Source organism: Narcine bancroftii, chromosome 4, assembly GCF_036971445.1.
Source record: "Narcine bancroftii isolate sNarBan1 chromosome 4, sNarBan1.hap1, whole genome shotgun sequence".
Lineage (NCBI taxonomy): Eukaryota > Metazoa > Chordata > Chondrichthyes > Torpediniformes > Narcinidae > Narcine > Narcine bancroftii.
Genome location: NC_091472.1, coordinates 283,522,557 through 283,544,981, shown reverse-complemented (window position 1 = coordinate 283,544,981; position 22,425 = coordinate 283,522,557). Strand labels below are relative to the sequence as shown.

Below are 22,425 nucleotides of genomic sequence, written 5' to 3'. Positions count from 1 at the left end.
AATGGAATATTGAAAACCACTGCTCCAGACACAATTGTTACTGAAATATTTTGCTTGAGAAATATTATCATTGGCTTATTTCCTTTGGAGTTATGAAACCATGCACATAACGAGTTAATTAAGAATGATTAAAACTGTGGTTTTCAAACTTTTTCTTTCCACTCACATACCACCTTAAGTAATCCCTCACTAATCACAGAGCACCAATAGCATAGGGATTGCTTAAGCTGGAATGTGAGTTTTAAAAGGTTGCCCACCCCTGCTCTATACTCTCGGCCCATTCTAAATTTCCATGGCTTACTGCACTTCTCTGAAGGCTATACCCTACTTGTCAGGGTCAGGTTTCATTTGGGATTTTACTGCCCAAATGAGTTTACTACTCACACTTTCCTGTAATCTAAATTTCTATACTTCACTTTCAACTCTGCAGTCAATTACTGTCATCTGCAAACATTTTTAAATTTCACCTTCATTTAAAAACAAACTGTTAAAAGGTGACTAACATATGTTCAACTCTTTAGAAGCCTATGGAAAACAGCTTTCCAGTTTTAAAAATATTCAATCACCAGTACTCTGATGACCAACTTTGGATCTAATTTGCTCTCGGTTTTGGACTACATTGCCATTATTTTTTTATTAGAACGCTATTTGGGACCTTATCTAAACCATAGCTAAAATTTCTTGTGAATATATTAAAAACATTTTATTTATTACCCTCCTTCAGACTTATTCAGAAACCTCAATCAGTTCGAGTTTATTTATCATTCAATTACAAAAGTAAAACCCGATGAAACAACATTCTCTGGTCTTTGATGCAAAACATACATTCACATAGCACACTTATAGACAATGATATATATGCAGGACAAGTATAGATATATAAAAATAAACAAATAAATAATGTTTAAAAATAGAAGAGTTTCAGGTGGTTGGTGTGAGCAGTTCATTTTGTCATTCAACATTCTCACTGCCTGTGGGAAGAAGCCGTTCTCAGCCTGGAGGTGCTGGCTCCGATTCTTCTGTTCATCTTTCCCAATGGGAATAGCTGTAAAATTATTTGTATGGGGTGGTAGGAGTCCTCAATAATTTTACATGCCCTCTTCAAACAATTATTCCAGTAAATCATTTCAATAGTGTGATGGCCAGGACACTCTCAGTAGAGCTCCTGTAAAAGGTGAACATGATGGTGGTCAGTACCTTTGCCCATTTCAGTCATATCAGGAATTGCAGTCACCGTTCCACCTTCCTGATAAGTGAAGAGATGTTGTGTGTCCAGGATAGGTCACTTGTTAAGTGGACTTCAAGGAGTGGTGCTCTCCACTCTCCCCACGACTGGGATATTAATGTGTAATAAAAGGTGGTCATTTCGAGTACTCCTGCAGTCCATGATCACATTCTTCATCTCGTCCACATTGAGACTCAGGTTGTTACTCTCGCTCCATATATCACAAGATTTTCCACCTTTTCACTGTGTTGCTAATCAACGTTGTGGCTGATGAGGCCAATTACTGTTGTGTAATCTTCAAACCAGATGACTCTGTTGGACCTGCATCTGGCATTGCAGTCAAGGTCATGGGTTAGAAGCATGAATAGGAGCGGGCTGAGCAGACAGCTCTGAGGTGCTCCAGTGCTCGGCATTCTGCTACCAACCCAGACAGACCAGGGTCTTTTCTGTTAGGAAATCCAGAATCCAGTTAGAGAGAAGGATGTTGAGTCCTAGCGAGGACAGCTTCCCTGTCAGCCTCTGGGGGGGGATGATCATATTAAATGTTGGGCTAAAGTTGATGAATAGTAGCCTGGTGTATGAGGTGTCATTCTCCAGGTGAGTTGGAACAGAGTGAAGGAAAAAGGCTAAAATATCATCAGTGGAATAGTTTTTCTATAGGCATCCAGTATTTGTGGGAGGTGCACCTTAATGCATTACATTGCCAGACATTCGAAGCATCTCATAATGGAGAAGATTAGTGCCACAGGGTGATCTTCATTGAGGCCTGTTACTGTCACCATTTTTGGTACCGGTATGGTGGTGGCTGTCTTGGAATCTAAAGGGATGACTGGCTGCTGCAGCGAGGTGTTGAAAATATCCTTAAAGACCTCCATCAGTTGCTCTGCACAACCCTTCTGTACCCAACCAAGCATGTTGTCTGGTCCAGGTGCCATGTGTGGATTTACCTTGGAAAGGGTCCTCCTCACCTAGGCTGTGGCAATGCAAGCGGCCTGTTCATCAGTGGACACAGCTTTCTTCGGCATCAGCCTGTTTTTCTCATCAAACTGTGCATAGAAGTAGTTCAGTCTGTCCAGAAGGGAGGCATTGTTATGTTTAACTCATTAGGTCGTCTTGTAATCTATTATGGCCTTGATCTCTTGCCACGTGCACCTTGTGTCACAGGTGCTCATAGATCTTCTGTGCCTACCCTTGTGTTGCATCTTGGATTGCATGGGAGAGACAGTCAAGCCCTGGCTGGTCTTAGTGCCATCTCGTCTCTAGGCATCATGAGTTCTGAGAAATGCTTGGATCTCTGCATGGCCTGCTTGTGAAATATTTGATCTTGGTGACATCCTCAATGCACTTACTGATATAGAAAGTCACTGAGCTTGTTTTCTCCTTAATGTTTACATGACCATTTTAGGTGGCTGTCTCCCCAAAGTAGCTCCTGTCTGCTGTCCCAAAGCAGTCCTGTAGTGGTGCTGTGCCCCCATCACTTACCTGTCCTGATTTCCCTGTGAACTGGCCTAATTCATTTTGCCAGTGGTCGGTATACTATAGCTAGCAGGACAATATGTGATCCAAGTAACCAAGGAGGGGCAGAATTGTTCTCACTAGGGATGTTTGGGTACATCCAATCTACAGTGTCCTCTCTTCTAGGGGAAAAATTAACATGCTGTTGAAACCATGATAAGATTGTAAGCTGCAATATCAATTTGTTAGTTCTCCTTGTGTGGACTTGGTTGGCTGACAGGCCTGACGCCATCCTCTATTTCTCTAATGACTAGCACCATAAGTACTTTTTTCCTCCTGTATTTCTATCATCTCCTCAGTTTCATTAAATCCAGAATTGCCATTACTTCATCTTGAGCTAGCTAATTATTGGTTACAAAATGGCTGAGATCACATGACACAAAATGCAATGGGACCAGACAACATCCTCACTGTGGTACAAAAGATCTTAACCTCCTGTGTCTGTGGCCAAGGTGCTTCAGTAGAGTTGCACCCCTTGCTTTCCCTAACAATGTGCAGAACATTCCTGTTCTGTCCAGTCCACAAATAACAGGACAAAACAGCCTAATTACTCGCAATCATCACTTACTCATCGATAACCTCCTCCCTTTGGTTCAGTTCATCTCCAGACATCAGGCCCAGTCATCATCTTTCACATCATCAATGTCCTTCCTTCCAACCTGACAGAAATGGGAATACTCACTGATGATCAGAGAATGTTCAATTCCATTGGTAACTCTTCAAGCAACCCTTACCCCGAACAAACCCCTGCTGCCTGCTTCCTTTTTTTTCTTGAGGCATCAACCTGGTCACAATCTCTTCGAGTTGCCACCTTCAAGCAGTAGACCTAGAAGCATGAAATATAGCTCTTCTAGATTCAAGATAAGAATTTTCCCCCAAAAGCTATTATGTTCTTGAACCTCCCTGCAAAAACTTAACAATAAAATGCTCTGGGACCATCAAATGATCAGTGTGCACCATTGAAACATCTCTTTAATCTTGTGCTAACTCTTCATCTGTTCTTTTATATTATTTATTTTTTTCTGACTTGGTATATGTGGCAAGTTATTTTATCGTATTGTAGTTGGCACATCTTGCTGTGTAACTGCAGCAAGCAATAGTTTTGACTGATTAGTACATTGGACTTTTATACATGTCAATAGACTCTAATACTCACTGGTAACACATTTTCTTTGGGTGAAACATTGTTTCTTGCATTGGATTAATGATTATTTTAACACATGGGATTTGGTTAATCAAATGAATACCTAGAATCTAGAATCTAGCCAATTTCTTATTTCAGATCAATTTCCAACTTCTAGCAAAGAAATATCTATCACCTCTTCAGAATTCCCCCATAAAAATACATCTATTCTGGCTGATGTATCCTTGTAAATCTTTCTGTGTTCTCCCTATCTCTAAATCATTTTCATAATTTGGAGTTTTGAATGTTGTTCTGTATTCCGTACAGTCTAAGTCTCAACAGATTTACCTGAAACCATGCAATTACTAGCATACGAAAACATACCTTTCAAGTTAAAACATAAGCACTCAACATTTGGGATATTCACATGAAATTAGGAGCAAGAGTCCACCTCAAACGTGCTCCACCAATATGAACTTAACAAATCTGCCTCAGGACTCAGCTTTTCATCTGGACAAGATCAACATAGCTTTCAATATCCCGATCTTTCAAAAACAACCATTATTTATTTCCATTATAAATATCTCTGATGAACTCACCTCCATAACCCTTCAGGGAAGAGGATTCCAGAAAACTACTAGCCTTGTAAGAATATATTTTTTTAATGTAATTCCATTTTAAATGAATACACTTTTATCTTGCATTAATTACCTCACACTGGGGACACTCCACTCAGTTGAAACACCTGAACATCCATCCTGTAAATACCCCTTAGGATCTCTTCTATTTCATGAAAGCACCCTCAAGTTCAGATTCAAACTTATCGTCAAAGAACATGACATCATATACAACACTGAGATTCTTTTCCTGCAGATCATTAACTCAACAGGTGTAGTACTGCTAAATCTAATAGAGGAATAGGAGTGAAGGTGTTCATGATTTCAGTGACAAGAGAGGATATCCTCGATAGTTTCTTCAAATGAGATTATTCAGGTGGATTTTCAAAACAAAACAGAAAATTATCCAAAATCATTTGCACTGCAAACTAGCATTGTACGCTTTAAAAAAAAAACAACCAAGATGCCTCATCATCAGGTCAATGTTGTGAAATTATGGAGATAGTGACATTGTAAGCCTCAAGAAATTATTCTGTGAAATTGGTAATGATTTAATACATTCGGGACTACTTAATTTGAAGAAATGCTGCCTCAAAAGATCATTGAAGAATTTTCTGAAGCTCGTCCAACTAATTTTCAGATAGAATGAGCGTGTGATATTTCGTTGATTCAAGAGGAGATGCAACAATCAAGCCCAGGGATGAATGATCATGCAATAATGCCTGTTCAGTTTACAATTCCAACATGATTAACCACCACTATGTACAGCACAGAGAAATTAGATATTAAAGACCTCATAATATTTGTAAACATGCTAACCCAATTTTTCCTTTTAAATGAAGAAAATAAATGTAGTATCAATGTTACTGATTATCAATAATGCAGGTCATTGTTATTTTTAAGATAATGTCACACGATTGGCAATATTTATAACTGGTTAGAAATATGTCATAAAAAGATAATGTAGGAGTTAAGTTCGTATGAGCATCAATGGAGAGTTTCAAGGAATAAAGAGCTCTTTTGGTGTAGGGCATTATTGACACTGGCAATGAGATGAAGGATCAAGCTCTCAGACAAATTACAAAATTAATACATTTATAATTTTTAAAGTGGATTTCAATTAATTGAAACTGGGTGACTGAGCATGAGTCAGAAAATCTTTAGTCTTCAAGGCGGCATGGTTTCCCTCTTCAGTTCAATGGATGGTTCTGGCGTTTCCAGACAGTAAATTGAAAAGACGTTTTATGCTATGAGCTGCTCCAGGAAGAAACGGACAGCAAAAATTTACCATTTCTGTAGGATTTTAACCATAGCAGGTCTTAAGTATTTGGTAATGGCCTCAACTTTGGATGGCAGCAGAGTCACGCCTTCCTGAGTAATTCTATGCCCCAAGACATCAATCTTGTCTTGTCCAAAAACACATTTATCTGGAATGATGGTCAGTCCAAACTTTTAAAGACTAATAAAAAGTATACAAAGATGTTCCAAATGATCTTCCTTAGTCCCACTGACCACTAAAATGTCATTGAGATAAATGAAGACATTGGTCATACCAGGTCCTAAAGCATCCATCACCCATTGAAATGATTGAGCGGCATTATTTAATCCTAATGGAATTCATAAAAATTCGAACAACCCAAATGGGGTAATTATTGCTATTTTTGGAATGTCTTCTACCTCTACTGGTACTTGGTGATAGCCACACACCAAGTCTATTTTGGAAAAGATCTTCGCTCCATCCAAATTAGCCAAGAAATCCTGAATATGATGTAATGGATAATGATCCAGGCTGGTGGTGTTGTTAAGCCACTTGTAATCTCTACAAGGTCGCCAACATCCATGTGTTTCGGGACCATATGTAATGGAGATGCCCAGGGAGTGTTGGACCTCCAAATTATGCCTAGTTCCTCCTTAGCTAAGTGCAGCTTCTCTGGAGGCAAGTGACATGGTTTAGCATGGATTTGGAGGGCCCCAAGTACAAATGCAATGAGTAACACCATGTTTTGCAGTGGAGGCAGAAAATTGTAGAGTAGTAATCTCAGGGAAATCTTCCAACAGCTTGGAGAATTTACCACTGGTTTACTTAATGTTTGAAGGTGCAGAGCAGGGGTATAGGCATCTGCCAGAGGAATGGTCTGAGAAGTAGTTCCATCTATTAGCCGACACCCTTTTAAGTCAACGAGAAATGAATGAGCCCAAAGAAAATCTGCACCAAGCACAGGTTAGGATACTGCTGCTATAATAAATGGCCAAGTGTAGAGGTGATTGTCGAACTTGACATTCATCTTGCTGGTGTCCAAGGTCAGAATATTGGAACTGTTAACTGCTTGTAAAGGCAGGTCCAGGGTAGGATGGTGTGTGTTAAAACTGGTGAGTTGAAATACACCAGAATCTTTTGCTGTGACAACTAGTCCTATACATACAGTAGGCTTGAAGGTTTCTCGTCAATAACTGGCAGTTGGCCTGGGCTTTTCCTGTAAATGAGCAAGGTGGAAGGCACTGGCGGGCACTTACTCCCAATGCCAAGACGAGGTGTCCACAGGTTCTTTGCTTGTCTTGGGGCGTAGTCTGCTTGTTGGGAGTGATGTGTTAAGAACACTAGAGTGTGACAATATTGGAAGGGTTGTTTGTCAGACTTGGGCTTTTTAGCCAGCTATAGAATGTCTGACTCTACCGCTATAGCCATCGGGTCTTCAAATGAACACTTGGATAACAAGAGCCCATCATCATCTGGCATTTGCTCAAAATGAGCTGCTCGAATAACATATTGGGACTTTTGCCAGCTGCCAGGAATGGTATTTCATTCATTAGTTCTGAAGGGGTGCGGTCTCCCAACCCATCGAGATGTAGTAGCTTGGCTGCCCTTTCCCTACGGGACATACCATATACACATAATAAAAGTGTTTTTAAAGCATCATAACTTGCTGGTATGTCTTGGAACCCATTGGAAGTCATCAATCCTCTTAGCAACAGCCTGGTCCAGGGCACTGACAAGATGGTAATAACGAGTGGCGTCCAACTCGACTTTGCGAAGGTGAAATTGTGCTTCAGCCTGTTGGAACCAGAGTTCAGGCTCAGCTGTCCAGAAAGGTGGTAGCTTCACAGTAATGGCTGCAGAGTCCATGTTTGTCAAAAAAATACGTTTTTGGACTCGTCGGGGTCACCAGTTGTGGCCACTGGAATCACCATAGACATGACAAAATAATCACACAATGCATTTTTAGAGTGAATCAAATGGATTTACTCTTCATAACCTGTGCATCCTTTGAAAAGCCAGAATCACGTGCCCCCTGGGATTTGTAGTGCCACCATAGTGCTGGTACAGACCTACATTTGAGCATTAAACATTTAAAGTCATGTGAAATTTGGAAATGGACTGAACAATGAGAAACATCATAAAAAATTATTTGAAGATATAGATAGAGTGGTAAAATGACCAGAAAGAGGATTTAATACAAGAAACTGTGAATAAAACATTATCGTTTGAGGAACATAAGCTATATGGTACAAATCTAAAACAAGTAGAGAAACAGAGAGTCTGAGGATTGGGTTCATGCAGACACAATTAATGTTGCCAATGCAAATGAAGGAGGGTGTTAACAATGTTGTCTTTATTTCTTACTGCAGAGAGTGAAAAGCCAAGGCAATTCTGCTAAAGAAACATATTAGTTAGATCTCAACTGAAATATGGCATCCTTCCAGCCAACAGACCTTGGAGAATCTCTCATGTCTTGGAAAAAGAAGAAATCAAGAATTTCTGCAACATTAGCAGGGATGAAAATAAGCAGCGGAGAGACTGGGAAAAGTAAATGTATTCCCTTTTGAAGATTAGAAAGATATTCGATGAAACCATGAAGTCAATAAAAAGAAACTTATTCAGGAAGAAAGGGGAGGACACAAATGTGCGGCTGTTTACAGAAATTGATGATATTCAGGATATTTTTTTCCCCCAGGATAAAGATACAATCTGGAATGCAGGACACAAAGGCCAGAGGGCAAATTTGGAGAGTAACTTTTGCAATGGACTAGGATAATTAGGTGGTAAGAATAGAGGAGTGGAACTGTTTAAAGTTCTGCAAAAGCATGTTGAAGCCAAACAGCCTCCATTTTGGCTGCAAGATTCTGTGATTTAATGGCTTTCCCCTGCAGACAGAACACATCTTCCTTGCCAAACTCATAGATGAAACTTAAAATCTAAACGATCTTGTTGGGCTGTGGGAAAAGAATCAGGTGAAAATTAAATGATAAAATATTCAATCTTCTCTCCAAGCACGCTTTACTAATCAATAGAAAATTCAATGAGAAATATTAATCAGGAGTTCTTATTAATCAGGAGGATTTGTTGAAAAGATGGGTAGCATTCATAACCAGTGAACAAAGTGTACTGTAGTAGGACCTCAATCATAATGAGAAATATCACATCAGTCAACAACTTCTCATTATTCCTTCACAACAATGTATCCACTAATTTAGTTGGCTTCTTCGGTGTGTATTTAACACTCAGAAAAACCCATATTCTTTACATAAAATTAGGAAATTAAAGAAGATTTATGAAAGTGCATTGACGATTGCATTGATTCACCTTAGTTTCCTTTTCACGAGTGATGTATGAAAGGTTTTTAGCTAATAATGCATTTGGCAATGCCAATCAGCTGTGCTACCTCATTTAGTATTGATATAGCAGGACGTTTGAATAACTGTATTGTGGAAGTGGCCAATAGGAGCCATGTCAGAGAGTATTATATCTAATAAATCCAACACGCAAAATGCTCAAGACAAAGAAAAAGGACATTTAACGAAGTTAGTGATATGCACTTGAACTTATGTTATATCAACTAATTCCTACTTAATATTAAAAAGGAATAATATTTATTCATGGAAGTATTTTAATTGAGATGATTATCCAAGTCCAAAGATTCCTAAAGATGGCAGCACAGCAGGATCAAAAAAAATGCAGACTGGATTCTTGCCTTCATTATACTTGGCATATAATATACAGGTAGGGCGGAACATCTTCGTCAAACATTTGAGGTTGCAGCTGGAATGTTGGGTGCAGTTTTAATCACCACACTACAGGAAGGTAAAGATGGTACTGGAGAGAGCACAGAGGAGATTAACCAGGATATTGCCTAGGGCGAAATGTTTCAGTTATGAGAAGAGACTGCTTAAGGTAAGTTGGTTTACTTGGCAGTGGAGGGTGAGCTCGATGGTGGTATACAAAATTATGGGAGGCAGAGATGGAAAATAATTATTCGTCAAGGCAGAGATATCCAAGACCAGAGGGTATAGGCTTAATGAGCAAGAGATTTAGAAGGTAGTTGCAAACTGGAATGCACTGCCTGAAACTGTGATGGAAGCAGGTACTCTCACAACACTTACGATGCATCTAGATAATCACTTGAATCACCAACCCATTTTAGGTTAGAGGTCAAATTACGTGAAATGCATTGGTACTTGATGGTCAGCAGGACATTTGATGGTCAGCAGGACATGATGGGATGAAAGGTCTATTTCCATATTGTTGGGCTCGATAACGTGAGACCATAAACTTCCAAAAATAATTCCCAATGTTCCCCAAACCATATTCAATAATGAAGTAACTAGATTGTTCTCCAGTGATTAAGCCAATTATTCATATTCAAAATATATATTAATTTCAAGGATGAATTTAATGTTTTCTAAGATGAAGGATCTAGAGTCGTAAAATGTTTTACAAAATGTAAAGAAGTCCTTCATGCCAATTTGCTTATGCTGACAAATTCAATCTTATTTATCAGTGTGCAGTATTATCCCTTCAGACCATTCCTATTCATGTCCATGGCAACATATATTTTACTCGGGCAAAGATTTGCTGGAGGAACTCAGCAGACCGGACTGCACCCATAGGTAGAAATGGTCCATCAACATTTCTGGTCAAGACGTTTAATCAAGACGAGAGAGAGGAGGTGACACTACAAACAAAAAAAGATGGAAAGAAGCTGCGGGAGGGCTCCAGATATGACAGGAAAGAATGCATGAGGGAGAGAGTCAGATAGAGGGAGAAACATTGATGTGGGTGAAAGAGAAGTCAGAGAGATGATAAAATACTTTTTTTGCTCGAGTAGGTATGGAAATAGTAGAATCAGATGTGGGTGAGGGCATTATTTAAAATAATAAAAATGAATGTTCAAGCAGTTAGGTTTAAGGCTGTCCGGGAGAAATACAATGAGTTATTCCTCTAGTTCACGTTTAGCCTTAACATGACCATGGAAGAGGCGAAAGGCAGGTTTATCACTGTAGGAATGGTTGGGGTTTGTGGTTGGGGGGGTGGGGGTAGGAATTAAAGCGGTTGGCTACAGAAGACTCAAGTTTACACCCACATTCAGGTTCCACTTTCTCTATTTGCTAAAGTATGTAAGCCCTTTAAAAAAGTCTTAAGTTAGAGTTTTGGGATGAGTAACTTTCCTTTTCTAAAAAAAATCATATCCATTGCACATATAACCTCAGAGAGCTTGATGCAAATAAAAAGATAACAATTTTATTCTGAATATTCAAAGATTTGGGGTTTGGAAAGGCCATTTCATTCCATCTGGTGTACCTTGGAATTCTGAAGCAGAATACAGTGCGTATTATGCACGCATGAAATGATTTTCTCACAAAATAAATTCAATGCTCCTTCTCAAAATTACTGATGTTATCAGCCTCCATTGCTATGCTGAACATTCCAAGTATTCATTCTCTTCATGCAAACTAGTTAGATCTCATCTGTCCATTCACTTCACTTCTGAGCTTTATCTCGTGTCCCCTAACAAGTTTATGATAATAAAACATTTCACTGTATTCAAATGGTCAAAAAAAAATGTTACCTACTTCATTAAGATTTATTTTGTCTCCTTTCACAGGGGAACAAACTTTACCATCTTACATCTACATTCAGACGTTAGATTCCAAAGATAAGGTGAATATTTTCCTGATGCCACAATATCCATCTTATAAAATGGTGGCTATAAATTATTCTGAATTATAGATCAGATTCTATGGGCATCACATCACTGATCATTGCAAACAAACCATGAGCACATTTGGTTCATTTACATTGGAAAATATCTAATCTTGGCCTTCTGCTTGGTAACGCAGTTTTCCTCATTGCATATTGCAGAATCTCTATTTGAAGCCTAAATATTTATTCTTTCACTGGTATTATGCTTTGTTTTGGTCAATGTAGAATCTCAATTACACAAAGTCCTATTTTATGGAAAACCTCTACTCCTGTTTGATATTTACACAAAGTGCTGGAGAAACTCATGCAGCATTATTTATGTAGCAAAGATAAAGATTTGGGCCTGAACCTTTCCTCCATGTATGACCTAAAAGCAGACAGGTGACTAAAAAAATGGTGGGAGAGAGGGTTAGGGCCGCAGGTTAGATGTCATAGGTAGCTAGGGTTGGGGCCACAAGAGATAAACAAAAGCTGAGAAATGATGGAGAGGGGAAGTCATAGGGTGGAGGTGGCAAGTAGGGGAGTTCAGAGGGAGAAGGTGTAGGGTAGGGAGGGTTAGGATGAAGTTGGGGAGAGATGCAAATCCAAATTTTTTCAAGTGGCTCATGATCATCTTGTCTAAAAAATATTACAGACTTACATTTGGCTCAGCAACCAGAGATTGTTCTTCAATCTTGTGTGGGGCCTCGTAGTGTAGTGTTTGCAAATATTTTCCACAGCTACTTTATTTCTCAATCCCACCCCCTCTTTTATATCTGTGGCCTACACTCATCAAGTTCACAGTAAGCTTATGCAACAATTCTCACTTTCCTTCTGGACATTATGTAGCTTCCCAAACTGAATATTGAACTCTGTGACTTCAGGTAGCTCACTCTTTCTGTCTCCATCAGAAATGGCCATACATCATTTAGGCTGTTTTCCTTGGGTTTTTTTTAATCATCTAACCTACTGGGCACATCCTAAAGTCTTACTATTAGCAACACATTACACAGACAAGGTAACTTAATCTGATATTAACTGGCATATTAGGTTAACTGGGGAAGAAGACATACCCTTCGTTCTTTCATACACTCCACAGCCTCTTTGGAACTGAAAGCAAACTTGTTTTCTCTCTATCCCAGATCTGATCAAGGGTCCTGGACCTGAAATCATAACTGTTTCTCTTTGCATCAATCTATGTTACAGCATTTTTCTGTATTTTTTTACTAAAAGCATGGTGAAAAGATTGAAAAAGGAACTGAAGTGCAGCATTCTGGCTGAGTAAACTGGAAGGATGTGAAAACAACTGATTTAATGTTGAAAAGGGAGGAACAATGTCAAGGGATGTGGACATGTATATATAATGAGGAAGAGTGGAAGAAAAGGACTAAGCATGGAGAGAGGGGAAAGGAGGATTGTGGAGTTAAGAAAACAAACCCATTTGAATTTGCCCAGAGATATTCCTTCTGTTTGACCCATTCCTCCTCCAGTTCAATTATTTTATTGTCACATGTACCAAGATGCCGTATTAAGGTTTGTTTAATATGCTACTGATGCAAATCAACACATAGTTCAGTGCACTAGGTAGTGCAATAAATAAAGTGCAGGGCATAGTGCTACAATCACTTAAAGAGTGAAGTGTTATAAACACAGAAGAAAATAAAGTTAAATCAATGCAAGAGTCTCAACCTTTTATATTAAGATGCCTATTTAATCATCTAATAACTGCAGAAAATAATTAATCCTTGAATATGGAGGGAATCAAGAGAGACTACAGATGCTGGAAAAATTAAGCAACACAAAATGCTGGGAGGAGCTCAGAGGGTCTCAGGAATCCTAATCAAAGGTTTTGGCCTGAAAAGTTGACTATCAATTTCCTTCCAAGGATGCTACCTGACCTGTCAAGTTCATATATCAATGCACCTAATAGCCTGAATATGCCTGGAGTGCTCTGGTCTCAGAAGCTAAGCAGGCTAATGACTGGTCAGTACTTGGAGGGAACCCTGTCTTGGAACACATGGAGGTTCCTGTGAGGGGAGCTGGACAAAGTGGCAACTCTCTATCTGCCTTATGGTTGATGAAAATTATAGAATTTCATATATGTTATATTCTAATATATTACATGACAATAATGGAACCTTTTTTTTTGCTTGAACATGAACGTTAATGTTTTCAAGCTCCTGAATCCTCTGCCAGAGGGAATTTTTAAATGTATTTTTTAATTTTTACAATGCAACCTGGTGGAAGCCAACTCCAGCCATTGTAATGCAAGACACCCAATTAACCTCCCAACCCTGCAAGTTTTGGAGAATGAGAGGAAACTTCAGGAATGGGGCTGGGGTAGAGAGTGTGATTGGGATGGGGTTGGGTTTTTTTTTCTATATTGGCAACTCCCAGGCATGAGTTTTGACTCGAGTTGATGGAGTGGAGATTAAGTAAACTATAAAATCTGAGCAAGTCCCAGGCATGAGTTTTGACTCGAGTTGATGGAGTGGAGATGAAGTAAACTATAAAATCTCAGCAAGCTGTGCATCATCTACAGGAAGCAAAGATGTATAACCAATGTTTCGACCCAGAACCATTCATCAAGGAGGGGAAATTAATTTGTGTACTGGCCTGATCTGATTGTAAATTAACTTGCTTTTCTCTCCTTGACAAATGATCTTGGAACATAATCAAATGAAACATTTACTGATTTTTCTTTGATAGATAAGCCAGTTGATTTTTATTTCTGTCTTATTTAATTACCAGGTGAATTTAATTCAACCAGGTACAATGGTGAGATTGAGGTCATGTCACCAGCTTAATGATCCAGTAACTACTGTTACAACTCCTTAGAATTACAAAATTATAAATAGCAATATAACCACTAACAGTAGAAGTGCATTTGTATGATCCGTGACAAGCAAAAAACTATTTATAGTGGGTGTCATATTAAATATGCCAGAAATTTAATTCTTTTAATGAGGGACACACAATCAGGTGAAGATCATGCAGATGGTTGAAAGGACCAAATTAATGAAGAGAATGACTTGCCTGAGACGTGTACAGTTAAAAGTTGAAGTCAGGAGTAATGTCTCATTAATCATTCAACTAATGATTAATTAATCATGTAACAATCAAATGATCACTTCATCTGAAGAATTTAGTTTGGCAATGCTGGTGCAACGTTATTCTGATTTTTTTTCATGTTTATTCAATTTGAGCTGCGGGAAAATTAATACAATTTCTCCACTAGTTAAGTTATTGAAGCAAGTTTGAGTTGTAAACAAACAAAAATGATGAACAAACAGGGCACGATCGCAAGTCCTGTTTTGTATATGACTCACATGCTCCACAAGGTCCCTCCATCTTGTTTCAATCAGCAATTATTTTGATTGCATTCATTTTGTATCTGATTTCAAAACACATGAACTAAAGTTGCAGAGCAGCCAAACACCTATAGTAAATGGTACAAGGAGTAATCACTTTCTTCTCGCCTTCTTGGATACACGCTGTTTTCCCTTCCTTGAACAAATTTTCAATTAATTTTTTTTTTCCAGACCTAGTAAAACCTACTTAAAATAAACCACACAGTGAAAAGAAATTAGACATATTCATTTTAATAATAAGACATAAACCTGAGCAGTTGTGTAAAATTGATGTTTGACATAAACCATTCACTATCCTTGGCGAAATTAAATAATTATATTATTTACTGCTCCTATCTCAGTCATGTGATATGCATGAAATACCAAATGTCTTTAAGTAATTGCAGGGCAATATCTTTGGGTTATGAGAAAACAGACCATAAATTGTATAAACTGGATTTTTTCATTGCATTGTGAGCTATTGGAGGCTTACAGCTTTAAAAAGTGGATTGTGTAAAGGAAAAATAAACCATGAGTCAACATTTGTGTAAAGGCAGAGATCTGTATCACAAAGAGCGGAGTTTGTGATCGTAATGTTTTTCAACTGGAGTATTTATTTCAGAGGATTTCTGTAACTGGATTGGGCAGGCTTTTGGGGTAGATCATTAGGTGAAGGAGGAGGTGACGCAAGAGTTGTGAAGCTCACCATTTTCCTGATCGAACCACGCCAATCAACGTGGAGAAAAGTCATGGAAGTTTAACTCAGGTCCGATTTGTACTTCATTCAATGCTGCTACCAAATTAACTTCCTCTTCACGCACAGTATGGGAAGATAAGTGTGGATAGACCATATAATTCACAGAAAATATAATTTCTTTCTTAGATTTTGACTTTTATTCAAATTGAACTGCATTGTGTACAGAAATATTGCACAAATACAATCCAATTTAAGGCATTGATGCAAGTGAACTGCCAATGATTTGTTGGAGAATTCAAAATGGAAATAGAAAGGAAAAAATGATTAAAGGAGTAAAGGGAAAACAGCAAAAAATTAAGAACAATCTACTACTTCCAGAAATAAAACTCCACATGTTCTATCATTTCTGAATAGCTTAAGCATTATTTCAATGACATAAATTTACTATTTCAAGGGATGACATATTTTATAGCCAGAACTTTCATCTGAAGATTTGAATTCCAATGAATGTACAAATACTATAGTCCATTGAACCTTGCAATAAGATTTAATGGAAAGTCATCATTGTGCCATATGCACCAAATTCTTACTGGCTGCTGCTAAACAGGTATGACGTAAAAATAGAAAAGTTTAAAAAGTTGGTATTAAAGGGGCACAGTTAGTGTAGTATTTCTTTGCTTGGCTTCGTGGACGAAGATTTATGGAGGGGGTAAATGTCCACATCAGCTGCAGGCTCGTTTGTGGCTGACAAGTCCGAGGCGGGACAGGCAGACACGGTTGCAGCGGTTGCAGGGGAAAATTGGTGGGTTGGGGTTGGGCGTTGGGTTTTTCCTCCTTTGCCGCAACACTATCAATGCACCAATGACTAAGGTTCAAATAGGCTGCGATATGCAAGGAGTTTTCCCTGTAACTCTGTGTGTGCTTTTTTCTGGGGTTCTGGTTTCCTCCCACTTTCTAAAGATGTACGTGTTAGTAGGTTAATTGGACATACGGGTGTATTTGGGCAGTTGGACTCATGGATGGAAGGGCCTGTGACCATGCTATATCTGTAAATCTCTTCAATTGAACTAAAAATATAATAACTATAGTTACTACAGTACAAGAAAGAAAATTGGTGTTATCGTATTGCAGACTGGCCTTTTTGAGGTGTTGGAGTAGTTTATGATTCATGTCATAAGAGGAGATTCAAGAGCCTCACATTTGAGAGAATAACCCTGAACAAGAGCAAATCATCCAACAGTCTGTGGTGACGTTCAACAGAATGATGATATATGCATGAATAATAGTAGGCCCAATGAGCACAATTTTTGCGGGTTGATACACAAGCAAATAATGTTCCATTGGTACAAATTAATGATGTTAATTAGTTGGTTGGTAGATGTGCACGGCCTCCACAGAAATCAAAAGTTTCTCCTCTTTGATAGAAGACTTCAAGAAATCTTCTGATGTGAACCACTGTAAAATTTACAACATACCATAGAACACCACAGCACAGAAACTGCCCCTTCGACCCTCCTAGTCTGTGAACAATTATTCTACCTCGTCCCACTGGGCTGCATCCAGTCGATATCCCTCTATACCCCTTCCATCCATGTACCTATCCAAATTTTACTGAAAATTGAGCCTGCATTCACCATGTCAGCTAAGAGCTTGTTCCATACTCCCAGTACTCTTCTGTGGGAAGAAGTTCCCCCTTATGGTCCCCTTAAACTTTTCCCCTTTTACCATTAATCCATGTCCTCTGATTTGTATTGCACACAACCTCAGAGGTAAAAGCATCTACAATATGCCTCTCATAATTTTACATACCTCTATCTTCTGCAGGAAATAAAGTCCTAACTGTTTAGCCTTTCCCTGCAACTCAATTCCTCAAGTCCAAGCAATATCCTAGTAGATCTCTCCACTCTTTTTATCTAATGAATACCAGTGAGTTATAGGCAGAGATTATAAAATAGAAAATAGGCTGAGATTGAGAAAATTCTGATAATGCATTAAAAAAATGCATTTATTCACTTTACAGCTTTTGAGTATCTCACTTGAGAGTTGAATACATATCAAGAGCAGACAAGATTTTTAAAAAATTACCTTTCAGTCAAGGTCATTGATACCATTCTTGGGTGGCATAGAACTCGAGGTCCGGAAGCAAAGTGCATCCAGCTCTTTAGTACAGCTTATATGTGGGCTATCCTGGGACTAATGCTAAGTCTAATAACACAAAGGAGATGTGCTAGAAAATGTATTCAAAGAAATAAAACACATCAATGAATTATGGCCTGAAAAATCAGTGTAACTCAGATGGAAGCATCTGACTTCCTAACCTACATTTGTACACAGGTGTGGAAATCAGAGAAGAACTAATCTATGAGGAGGATGTCACAAGCTTTGTTGAACTGCCAGCAAAGGCTGTGTATATTTGAGCCTATTCTTGTATTCATTTTGAGTTGGAAGAAAAAAATTGTTGGAAGAAAAAATTGTGGCTTTGAAGGCGATGAAGACAGTTTTAGTGGATATTGTCAGGATGGATTTTGATGCATTTGCCAAAGCCCATTATTGTAATCTGAGCAAGATGGTCAATATGCATGGGATCCACAGTGAACTGGTCTTTTGGATTTGGAAACAAGTGAACCATAGATAGGCTAGTATTGGAAATGTGTTATTCTGGTTGGAGGGTCATGATTAGAGGTGTTTTTCAGGTATTTCTGTTGTTGGTGGTAATAATATAAATGACTTATATGAAAAACTATTTGGGAGTTAGTAAATTGGCAGACAGCACAACAATTAGTGGACAGTGTAGACGGCGATCAAAAATGTGCTGGTTGCAGATATGAGCAGAGAAATGGTAGGTGAAATTCAATCTGGACAAGCACAAGGTGTTACACTTTAGGGGGTTAAATGTAAGGGGATTAAATGTAAGGGAGATGTACATAGTTATTGGCAGGAATCTTAACAGCAATGATATGCCAAGGGATCTGGGGATTCATATCCATTGCTGTTTGCAAGTAAACCAGGTAGTATAAAAATCATCTGTCATGCTTGCCTTCATTGGCCGAGGAATTAGGTATAAATGTAATTGGGTTAGACTACAGTGGAATATTGTGTCTAACTCTGGTCACCTCCATAGCAGGATGCTGCCTGAACTAAAGTGTATAAGCTAAGGGGAGAGGTTGGGACAAACTTGGGCTGAGGGGAGATCTGAAAAAAATTATAACATTGAAAGACATTGATGGCTTAGACAGTCTGATTTTTTTTCTCCCAGAATAAAAAGTCACACACTAAACGTTGTGTATTTAAAGTTAGAATGGGAGGGTTTAAAGATGTGTGGCCCAACGTTTTTCTTTGAACTGTTGTAAATGCTTGTAATGGGCTGCCATAGGGAGTGGCAGAAGCAGATTTAATATTAGTGTTTGAGAAGCTTCTATTTTGGCATATAACTATGTTGAGAATAGAGGGGAATTAATTGCCTAAAAGCAGCAATTTTACTTTAATTTAGGCATAAGGTTCAAAAACAGTTTCTTTCCAACAGCTATCAGACTCTTGAACATCTCTTTGGTACATTAATCAGAGAATACAATGAAGGCATCTAACTTGCACTATTTCTAGCCACATCTTTTGCACGAAGATTACAGTGAATATTTATGATCTCTCGTGTAGGTATATATTTATTCTTGGTTTTAATTTAATTACATTTGTTTACTAGCAAGCAAAAAACTATAAAAGTACCTGTTCAACTGCAGCAAACAAGAATTTTGGTGCATAGGCACATTGTACAATGTATGTGATAATCAATATTATCTGTATTCATTTAGCCAATTGGAAGGACATGAATTGCATAACTTGTCCAATAAATGAGTTGGTCACCACCTCAAAATGAGTAGATTTACTGCTAGATTAGCACCAATTCTATCCAAAATGATAATAAGCAAGCCTGCATCATGAGCAATAAGAATTTCTAGATGATTTAAATGATTACTTCTTAATCATTCAGGTGGCAGTCCTGTAATTTAGAAACCGAGTGCTACAGCACAAAAGAAAAATCCCTTCGGGCATCTAGTCTGTGACAAACTATTATTCTGTACAGTCTCATTGACCTTCACCCAGACCATGAATTAAAAAGAGATCATCCAAAGGGACTGTGGCTAACTATTCCAAAACAGGCTCCAACTTTCCATTTCTGTGCAGCCAGAAACAATACCAGAAAGTTCCAGGCCATACAAAAGCAATAAAAATCAGAAGTTTCTACTGCAGTTTTAATTCCCACCCTTCCATGAATCCCATTCCACTTTATGCAAGGTCCAGATTTCAAGATAGCTCTGAATATGAAGATGATCATCTCATGTACTGGATCTATTTTTGGATGATTTGTTAAGGACAAAAAAAATGATATTTAAGTTTTATCTTCAAGTTTTCAAAATATCATGATTTGAACTGTATGTAGTTTTTCAACAAATTTATATTAATGTCCTAAAAAAAATTAAAGGACAATATCAAAAATAAAATGAAGTAAAACAAGGTTGGAAATGCAGCAGGATAACTGGCATCAATAAATTAGATTAAAATAAGAAAAAAAATCTCTTCCAGTCTCCTCCTGTTTGTACCCAATTATGGTACACTGCAACAATTTATTAGCTAATATTTTCTACCACTTATTAGGTAAACAAAAACAACAGTATTTTAGAGATCATTTGGCAATAGTGCAAAATGGCCATCATCAGATTAACCACCCTGAATGTATCACAAATTCAAATGTATCACATTTTATGGAACGGAGAGGGAAAACTGAGTGATGTGTGTATAATGGATGGCCAATCCAATGCTCCTTCATATCATTGCTAAATTAAAATTAGCAACATCATCATTTGGTTTTGCTTGATTAAATCCAAAGTGAATCCCAGCAAGAACTTCCCTGCACTCGATCAGTAAGAACCACTGGAACGAACCTTAATGTAGTTTAAACATTGCTGCTTGTATTTTTTTTTAACATTTTTTTAAATCACCAGTTTCCATCTTTAATAGTTTTTCCACCACTTATTGTGGGTGCTTGAAAAGCAACATCACAGCAGCTATTGGAGATAATGCGGAAGGGTCATAACAGCATTCATAACATTTCACCAAACATTTATGTGGAAATCCAAAACAGATCCTTTCCCAAATTTATTTATATGTTTCTTAAAATAACCAATTTATCAGAATGAAGACAATGTCTCTGCTAATGGTAGGAATTACATAGTTAAACAAAAGATATTACTTCTGCAAAACTCTGCCAAGAATTTTAAGTCGTCAAATTACTGGTATGGGACAATCTTAAAATTATTTAACATTTGTTCTTGTGGTGGGAAGTAAAGACAAAATCTATTCTTTGGCAGCAATAGAACAGTTCATGAAAGGTATTGACTGGCTGTGAAGATATGTTTTCCACAGCAATGAGTAAAGGAAGTTGTCATTCCAGTACAATGGTGTCACATTCACAGATTTCAGTTTATCCTCTAATGCATGATGACGATCTGAAAATGGTTCTGCAATACTCAATGATCTTATTGCAGAGACTGAGGTTTGTAACCATTATGCTGAAACAATTTGGACAGGAAGCAATCAATAGGCAATTTCGGAGTAGCTTACAGAAACAAAGCAGTCAAGGACACTTGAGCTGATGAAATTGTGAACTGCAAGGAGAACCATCATTGAACAATGGGAAGCTAACGTCCACAACATATGCACCCAATACCAAAATGTTCAGTCATTGAACACATGCTCTTTCAATTCTATTAAAGGTGAATCCTCACATCAATTCCAGAATTTAGCTTAGATTCCTATTAAAATTTAAACAGGAGGTACTGCTCTTTCAAACTCCTTTCTAAACATGCCAAGATTTCAATCTATCCATATAAAGGTTAGTGCATCAAATAATTTAAAGCTTGTAGTGATACAACAGCCTCCAATTTGACTCACTGGCTGTACAGTAGGTTTTAAACACGTCAACCATTGTGACACCAGCCTGCTGCAGGAGGCGATCTCTCTACCTGTAGGAAGACCACCTACGGGGCTGTCAATCAGCCGACGTGAATATAAACCTGAGGCAGTCACACGGGGAGCCACCAAGGCTCGAACTGATGTTCAGATTTCTTCTGGAATAAAGCCCGTTAACAATCTTTTGAGTTTTGTGCTCGCTTGCTGCTTCCTCAATGCACAAAGACATAGGGAAACAAGGCAGCAAAGTTTCACAGAGTAGGTTGCTGACTGTAAATGTTCAGTCATTATTTTTTTGAGGGATATATGTTGTTTTTTTTATGAATAGCACATTTCTTTGCCAACCTGAAAGTGACCTTGATTTGTATCTCATTCAAAAGACTGTACAATGACAATGCGACATTTTCTAAATACCGGGCAAAATGTTCGGTTCTCTTTTGAGTCTCAAGTTCATAGATTCTGACTTGCAAAGCAGACTACTAATATAATTGAAAAACAATAATTATCGACAATTGTACAAATATTATGCTCATTTCCAAGCTATTGAACCCTTGTGTGGCTAACTCACATGATCTAAAAAGTCAAATAAAGATGTTCCTCTCAGAAGCACAGAAGTAAATTTATTACGTACCGTTTATCCATTTTACTTTTGGGTCATGTATGGTGAACTCTATTCTAAATAGATCATCCAAAGACAGTCGAGCATCTGCAGTTTTCAATGTATCATCTGAAATCAAATAAACATTTATGAACATTAAGATGATGTGACTAATGAAACACCAGATGCAAATCCATTTTTTTAATTAGTTTTAGCCTTTTGTATGAAATTAGCAGCAACATTTGTATAAAATTAATTTGTTAAATAATAAATGTTGCAAGTCAATTCCCTTGGATTATTTCAAGGAGCATGAAGTTGACCACTTTTTCCTTTTTCTCCTTTGTATGAAATTACAAAGAAGCAAGATTCACTGGAATG

At 37.9% G+C, this 22,425-nt stretch overlaps 1 protein-coding gene across 1 annotated transcript in view; it reads right to left on the bottom strand.

Moving 5' to 3' along the window:
• LOC138762464 (inactive dipeptidyl peptidase 10-like) overlaps positions 1-22,204 on the bottom strand; it is a 497,046-nt gene extending 474,842 nt beyond the window's left edge. The window contains exon 1 of the mRNA XM_069936223.1: positions 22,081-22,204. Within this exon, the coding sequence (XP_069792324.1) occupies positions 22,081-22,204 (124 nt within the window). The remainder of the gene's footprint in view (positions 1-22,080) is intronic.
• Positions 22,205-22,425: the final 221 nt, after the last annotated feature.